Source organism: Lepisosteus oculatus, chromosome 14 (assembly GCF_040954835.1).
Source record: "Lepisosteus oculatus isolate fLepOcu1 chromosome 14, fLepOcu1.hap2, whole genome shotgun sequence".
In the NCBI taxonomy this organism is placed as follows: domain Eukaryota; kingdom Metazoa; phylum Chordata; class Actinopteri; order Semionotiformes; family Lepisosteidae; genus Lepisosteus; species Lepisosteus oculatus.
Window position 1 is genome coordinate 15,133,388 of NC_090709.1, and position 8,606 is coordinate 15,141,993.

General features: G+C 41.9%; 1 protein-coding gene across 1 annotated transcript; it reads right to left on the reverse strand.

Moving 5' to 3' along the window:
• Positions 1-772: 772 nt before the first annotated feature.
• On the reverse strand, positions 773-8,028 carry LOC138242787 (zinc finger protein 436-like). Its single transcript, XM_069198336.1, has 2 exons — positions 7,422-8,028; positions 773-4,928 (listed from the first exon to the last, which is right to left on the reverse strand). The coding sequence occupies exons 1-2, from the start codon at positions 7,807-7,809 to the stop codon at positions 3,193-3,195; spliced, it is 2,124 nt and encodes a 707-aa protein (XP_069054437.1). The 5' UTR covers positions 7,810-8,028; the 3' UTR covers positions 773-3,192.
• Between the last annotated feature and the right edge of the window lie 578 nt (positions 8,029-8,606).

Here is an 8,606-nt window from a genome sequence, read left to right on the forward strand (position 1 = left end):
CTCCCCATATTCTCATAACTTAACAACAATACTATCGCCATTCATTTAGCAGCAGCTGCAACTCACAACTGGCAACCCACTGAAGCTCAGCAGGTGTGAGCCTGGTCAGTACCTGGATGGGAGACCTCCTGGGAAGGTTGCTGCTGGATGAGGTGTTAGTGGGGCCTGCAGGGGGCGCTCACCCTGTGGTCCATGTGGGTCCTAGTGCCCCATTATAGTGACGGGGACACTACACTTTAAACAGGCGCCGTCCTTCAGATGAGATGTAAAACCGAGGTCCCGAATCTCTGTGGTCATTAAAAATCCCAGGGTGTTTCTTGAAAAAGAGTAGGGGTGTAACCCTGGTGTCCTGGCCAAATTTCCCATTAGCCCTTACTAATCATGGCCTCCTAATAATCCCCATCTCTGCACTGGCTTCATTACTCTGCTCTCCTTCCCACTGAGAGCTGATGTGTGGTGAGCGTTCTGGCGCACTATGGCTGCTGTTGCATCATCCAGGTGGGGCTGCACATTGGTGGCAGTGGAGGGGAGTCCTCATTACCTGTAAAGCGCTTTGAGTGGAGTGTCCAGAAAAGCACTATAAAAGTGTAAGCAATTATTATTTTTATTATGTTTTATTTCAATCTAAATACATAACTTTTGTTTCCATGTTCCCTTTACCTTTAGCCCTTATAATACTCCTCCTTAAGTGGTCTAGAACTGACCCTGTTTTATCTGGACTAGATACCATCTCCAGATCTATCAGTGCTGCCAGCGGAGCTGCCATCACACTTACAAGTACCCTTGAGGTCAGTGAATATGAGTCTGGTGTTAGCATACAGGGCCAACTCCTCACTTAACACTCAGCTCAGCAGTCACTGGTGATTAAACTGCTAGCACAACTGGTCTATACTCATATTATTAATAATATTATTAACCTTAGCTTCCTTAGCAGGACACAGTCTTGTGTGGATTCAGTTTTATTGAGCTCAATAAGTCCGACAACGCGCGCTGGGTCTGCCCCACAGAACAGACAAACTGCAAGGGTTTCCCAGCTCTTATATATACAGTCAGAAGAAAGTTTGTTTCACAATCTGAGTGCTTGTCCTGTTCTTTGATATATAATTACTTCTTGTCCTACTCTGTCTTGCTCTAGGTTCTGCCCTTTGATATGCAGCAGACATTGGTCTGGTTTGTCCTGTCTGTGGGTGTTGTTCCTGTCTGTTATTATGTAACGTTAAGTCACTGGGGCTGCTAAAGCAAATCAGCTTTATGGCATCTTAGTTTAACTTTTGTTTGAGGCTAAATTAACAGACCCCATCAACACCTTTCACAATGTGCTTAAGTTGAAAGGGTCAGTAACTTGGAATTCCTTGGCGTCCATATCACCGAGAACCTCACATGGTCTCTCAACACCACCTGTCTGATCAAGAAAGCGCAACAGCGCCTGTACTTCCTAAGACGGTTGAAGAAGGCTAAGATATCTCCCCAGATCCTCACTAACTTTTACAGATGCACTACAGAAAGCACACTGACAGGCTGCATCACAGTGTGGTATGGCAACTGCAGTGCTTCTGACTGCAAAGCCCTACAGCGGGTGGTGAAAACTGCCCAGTCTATCACTGGGGTTGCCCTCCCATCTATACAGGACATTAATGACAGACGGTGCTTGAGGAAAGCTCTAAGCATCATCAAAGACCTGACACACCCCAGCTACAGACTTTATGATCTGCTACCATCTGGAAAACGGTACCGGAGCATTCGGGCCTGGACTACCAGACTCAGAGACAGTTCTTACCCCTGCATTATCAAACTATTAAACTCCCAGCTTCTCTCACTCTCACCTCACCTCTCACCTATGATCTGAAACTCACAGCGCCTTCTTTCTTTCTTACCAAAAACCCAAACACACATTGAAAATCTACCTCTACCATACATGTCAATGTATGGTAGAGGTAGATCCCCATAATTTCATTCCCTTTATTTCATTCTGTTTATGCATGTTTTTGCACATAACCTGTTATCTTTTTGCTGTTTTGAACATTGCCTGTTGTTGATGGTTTTTTTGACAGTCAGTGATATTTATTGTGCAATTTATCAAGCAATTGAACACCAGTGAATTTGAAATGAACACAGGTGTACCTTGTTAATGTATTAAGTGTGATCTCTCAAGATAATTGACCCAAATTAGGTTGTTAAAACAAAGGGAGTGAATACTTATCAATTAAGTAATTTTCCATTCTAAATACTTAACATTACAGAGAATTGCTTCTACAGGAGTGGAAAAAATCCCATTCAAATATGATTTAATTTGACTTTGCAACACAGCAGAATGAGAAATAAACAATGGGATGTGAATATTTTCTGAAGGCACTGTATATATTGCTTGTCCTGTCTTGTTTAAAAAAAAATAGCTGCAGTGAAAAAAAACATTAAAATATAGAATTATTACTAATGGTGCCAAAATAGATTTTCTTATTAAAAGAGATTCATACAATATCTTATTCTTTATTTTGTACCCTTTATTGCATAAATATTTCTTGTATTTGATATATATATCCTCCCTGGGGATAAATACACTTTAGATTGTGCAACACAGACTTTGAGCTCTTTCTGTAGAATTTAATCAGATGTGTGACTTTTTTTTCCCTTAAGAGTGACAGTTAAGGATCTTAATCTGTTTTACACACATTCTTTGCTTAACATGGTAAGTTAAAAGCTGTTAAACAATAACAAGCCTATCCAATGAGACAGTCTTAATTGTAAATTAAACATGACTATAATTAACATTCCAAGGGTATAAGGAATTCAATTCAATTTAGAAATTAATTCAATGTAGACCTAATTCATTTTAAAATTGAATTAAACTAAAAACATTTTACTATACACAAATTAAACTCTGTGACAAGAGCTATTTCTATTTTAGTCAACTGTAAATAAGAGTATAGTCAAAATTTAATGGACCAGACGAACTCAAAAGTGGGTGACTATGACTAATAGATATTTTAGGAACAAGTAAAGGTTTGCTGAAAAGAGAAGAAAATAAATGTTTCGACAGTGGAGCCTTTTTCGGATGTCACATGCTGATGCATCTACCTACTTGCACTAAAAGACATTTTAGTTGACTTGACTGGTGACTGACCTGGTGACTAGATTGGTGTTTTTAAGTCACCTGACTGGAAAAAAACTCTTCCCACACTAACTGCAGCTGAATTATCTCTCTCCTGTGTGAATACGCTGGTGGGTTATTAAGACATCTGACCGACTAAAACTCTTCCCACACTGACTGCAGCTGAACGGTCTCTCTCCTGTATGAATGCGCTGGTGGGTTTTTAAGACATCTGACCGACTAAAACTCTTCCCACACTGACTGCAGCTGAACGGTCTCTCTCCTGTATGAATGCGCTGGTGGGTTTTTAAGTCACCTGACCGACTAAAACTCTTCCCACACTGTCTGCAGCTGAATGGTCTCTCTCCTGTGTGAATGCGCTGGTGGCTTGTTAAGTCGCCTGACTGACTAAAACTCTTCCCACACTGACTGCAGCTGAACGGTCTCTCCCCTGTGTGAATGCGCTGGTGTGATTGTAAGTGGTTTCTTTTACTAAAACTCTTCCCACACTGACTGCAGCTGAACGGCCTCTCCCCTGTGTGAATGCGCTGGTGGGTTATTAAGGTACTTGACCGAATAAAACTCTTCCCACACTGACTGCAGCTGAATGGTCTCTCTCCTGTGTGAATGCGCTGGTGTGTTTTTAAGTCATCTGACCGACTAAAACTCTTCCCACACTGACTGCAGCTGAACGGCCTCTCTCCTGTGTGAATGCGCTTGTGGGTTTTTAAGTCACCTGACCGACTAAAACTCTTCCCACACTGACTGCAGCTGAAAGGCCTCTCTCCTGTGTGAATGCGCTGGTGGGTTATTAAGTTACTTGATTGTCTAAAACTCTTCCCACACTGACTGCAGCTGAATGGTCTCTCTCCTGTGTGAAGGTGCCGGTAGGGTTTTGAAATGCTAGACTGACAGAAACGCTCCTCCTCCCTGTGCCATAATAGCAGTTTGTCCACTCCATCGGAGCAAGGCCTTGAGTGATTCTTCCTCATCCTCTGATCATGCTGGGGTCTCTTATTCTGAAAATGCTCCATGGAATGGTCTTGCTCTGTGTGATGAAAGTGAGATTTGTTTTCTTCATTATGTCCCTCAGTGTTCTGCTCAGCAGTGTGAATCATCTGGGGCTCCTTCTCCAGCTCTCTGAGACTAAAACCGCCCAGTTCATTCAGTTGTTCCTCTCTTTGCCCAAGAACAGACACACTCTCCAGTTCATTAAAACTTTCAACAATTTTCTGAGTAACCAGATTATTAAACCTGTGTGTAAAGTCATCAGATGCTAAGGGATTGCATGATTGTTTGAGACTGTGCAATGACAGTCTCTCCACTTGAACAGAACAAGGCCTAATTATCAAGCCCTGTAGGAGCTGCTGTTGCTCCTCCCTGTACTGACTCTCCTCTCTGTGCTGTATCTCAACAATGTTTTCTTCACTAGGTACATCAGTCTGCTGCTCTGCACAGTCAATCAACTGGGGCTCCATGTCCTGCTCTGTAAGATTAAAGACATCCAGTTCTTCACTGTGCTCTTGTACAGAGACACAGCCCAGTTCATTACAACCTTGTGTAATATTGTTCGAGTCCAGATTATTCATCTTCTTTGTAAAATCATCACATACTAAGCGCCCAGGTGTCTCACTCTCAGACTCCATCTTCATCATGGGCACAGAGTCCAGAACCTCAACAATCTGTCTGCTCTCTGTGTGCTGCTCACTGAGAGTCTTTTTCCCTTCTGGAGCAGTGAGCTCTGTCTCCTGCATCAGACTGGAGCCCCACTCCTCCTCACTGTGCTTCTGTTCAAGAGGAGCCCTTTCCCCAGCCTCAGAGAGAGCACTGGCCTCTGAACCTGTAAACAGAACAAGACAAAATCTTTATAATAATAATAAAAAACTTTATTTTATATAGCACCTTTAAAGGTGGCTTCTCAAAGCATTTTACAGAATGCCAACAACAAAAAATACACAAAATAAGCATGATGAGAACACACAGTTAGAGGAGACAGTAGATGGTGGTACTAAATACAGTAGGAGCAGAGGGGTAAAGAATAGTTCAATGAAGGGTCTTCTAAAGAAGAAGGTTTTGAGTCTGGATTTGAAGGAGTTTAGAGAAGGTGACTCTCTGATATCCTTGGGGAGAGAGTTCCAGAGCTTTGGGGCATAATAGGAGAAGGCCATCTCACCCATTGATTGTAGACGGACTTGGGGACAGATAGGAGAACACAATTAGAAGAGCGAAGGTTGTGAGGTGGGGAGTAGGATGATAACCCAGACAGGTACTGAGGTACCAAGCCATGGAGAGGCTTATAGGTGAGCAGGAGGATTGTTAAGTTGACATGCAACTTGACAGGAAGCCAGTGCAAGGACTCCAGGATAGGAGTAATGTGACTAGACCTAGTCAGGATTCTGGCTACTGAATTTTGGACATACTGAAGTTTGTTCAATGTGGATTTAGAGTCCCCAGAGAGTAGAGCGTTACAGTAGTCTATTCAAGATTAGACAACTCTTTTCAGCCACAGTTAGTGATAACACAGGGCGTAGTGGAGAAATATTTTTGAAGTGAATGAAAGATGTTTTGACAACATGCTGCACATATGGGTCAAACATCAAATATCATCCCCAAGTTTTTCAATATAGACTGAGGCTCAAGTATAAGACAATCTACAGATAGAGTTACAGCATTGGTTTTACAAAGTTGATGGGTGGTGCCAATAAGCATGACTTCAGTCTTGTCACAGTTAAGATGAAGGACATTTTGAGTCATCCAAGATTTTATATGGGAGATGCAACTAAATAGAATAGAGACAGACACATCAGCGTCAGGTTTGGTATGGATGTATATTTGAGTATCATCAGCATAGTAGTGATAGCTGAGGCCATGTGATCTAAAAAGCTTTAAACCACACACACGCATACAAGTACACTCACAATCAATTTGGGTTGTTTAAACATAGCGGAATATGTGGGTATAAGGAGGTGTTCTGATTTAGCTTTGTCAGAAACCTAACTACCATGTAAAAAGTAAGTCTACTGTAATAATATCACAATCACATTATATTTACATTAACAGTGCACTGAGAGAGAGGGATCAATACAGACTGAGTGGACACCACAGAACATTAACACTGCAATCAGAGAAAGAGGTTAATACAGACACACTGACTAACTGGACACTACAGAGCATTAACACTATACTGAGAGAGAGGGGTTAATCCAGACACTGACTGGACACTTCAGCACATTAACAATGCACTGAGAGAGAGAGGTGGGTTAACAGACAAATTGACTGCACCCTACAGTACATTAACACTACACTGAGACAGAGGGGTAAATACAGACACTGATTGGACATAACAGTACATTAACACTGCACTGAGAGAGAGGGCACATGAACACTGCACTAAGAGAGAGGGGTGAACACAGACAGACTGACTGGACACTACCGTGCATTAACACTATACTGAAAGAGAGGGGTTAATACAGACACTGACTGTACACTACAGCACATAAACAATGCATTGAGAGAGAGAGGTGGGTTAACAGACAAACTGCTTGCACACTACAGTACATTAACACTACACTAAGACAGAGGGGTAAATACAGACAGTGATTGGGCATAACATTACATTAAAACTGCACTGAGAGAGAGGTCTTAATAGAGACATGCTGACTGAACACTACAGTACATTAACACAGTACTGAGAGAGGGGTTCATACAGACACACTGACTGGACACTCCGGTATATTAACACTGCACTGAGAGAGAGAGGGGTTGATTCACACACACTTACTGCACAGTACAGTACATAAACAATGCACTTAGAGAGAGAGGTTAATACAGACACACTGGATTAATATTCCAGAGGAGTTAATACAGACACAGACCGTGGAGGACGGTAATACTTAAACCAATTGAAATATTTTTTTTACACAATCATTAGTATACATATTAAATCTAGACCAATACAACGTAAATACAATATTTATAAATGTTGTTTCATAATGATGTTGGGTTACAAATTGATTCAGTGGAACAATTGTTGAATGTGAACGAGGTGTTTTCAGCACCTTAACCGGACAAAACAGTTCAGTTTCTAGTAAAGAATCCCGTTGCTACATCACAAGTCTTTCCCACTTCACTCTGCATCTCTGCACTATATTCTCACCAGTGAGGAAAGTTTTTTGATGACAGTTTGATAGTTTGTTAGATAACGAGAATGTTTACTCTTGCGAGATGTTTTCTTTAAAATAAAGTTTGTTATTTAAAAAATCTCACCGGTGAGGAAGTTATAGACACTGGTTTTAAACACACATACTGACTTCATACAAGTCACCACACTGACCTGAGAGCTGCAGTTCCGTATCCATTTCTTCTTTTATTTCTGCAGAGACTTCACAGGGAAGCGTGTGTCCAACACGATCTGTCTGTTCCTGATCTCCTCCTGCTCCCGACTCCTTCTCCCTCAGCTGCAATCTCCACTTCAGGCTCTCGTTTTCCTTCTTCAGTTGCGCCATTTCACTCCCGACACTGTCCTCCACACACTGTGTGATTTTAAACACGGCCCGTCTCACCAGGATCCGGGAGACGCTGCGGAGTTTGTCTTGAAACTCGTCCTCCGAATCACACATCCTGTTTCCAAAAACTTCTGACACTTCATACACGATCGATTTGAGCAAAACGTGCATGAAAGAGTCAAGCTGGGTTTGCAGATTTAACAAGCACTCCGCCATCCTTCTTCAGAGTCGGTCAGAAACAAAGGCTGACTTCCGAAGTTTAAACAGAACAACTTATTTTTTATTCTTCACAGATCCTGTTGTCAGGGCTGTGCTCTGTTCAAGCATAAACGCAGTCGACAAGACGTTACGTATTCAGAACCTGAAGTTATTTTAAAGAAACACAACAACTTTCTTTAAAGAAAATTATTCAGTCACCCACACGTGGGTGAAATACATGCAGGGTCGCGCAGTATAATGACGTCATTCGTTAGCGCGGCCACAGTTTCAAAACAATAGAGAAGCGGAGCTGAGAAAGAGGAGTTTCTTCAGCCTGATATAAACTTCTCTGCAACACCTAGCGCGACCTAGTCAAGAGGAGTGAATCACCTGCGACCTTCGCCGTTCGTAACGGAACAGATTTATTTTTTGCCCTTTCACAACCCTCCTCCCCAACGAAAACGTCTCAAGTGGATTTTTTCAAGTGGGTTTTGATCTCCCTATGCAGGTTTTTGGTTAAAGAAAAAAAATGCTGTCGTTCAATGCGTTTGACATATCCCAACAGTGACAGAGTTCTTTTGCGACACTGTTTCTACTTTTATCTTCTTTCTGTACGCTTTGATAAAAAAACGAGAAATCGTGCAAGGGGAAAAATGTATTTTTTCATAGAGAAAACGTGCACTAGGAACTGTGGTGTTGAGAAGAAATGATTTAACACGATACGTGACCTTATTTAACGGAGCAAATGCTCACCCAGCAAGGTCTGGAGAACTTGGAGAGTCTGGTGGATGTGATACTTTCACGGTATTGTGGAA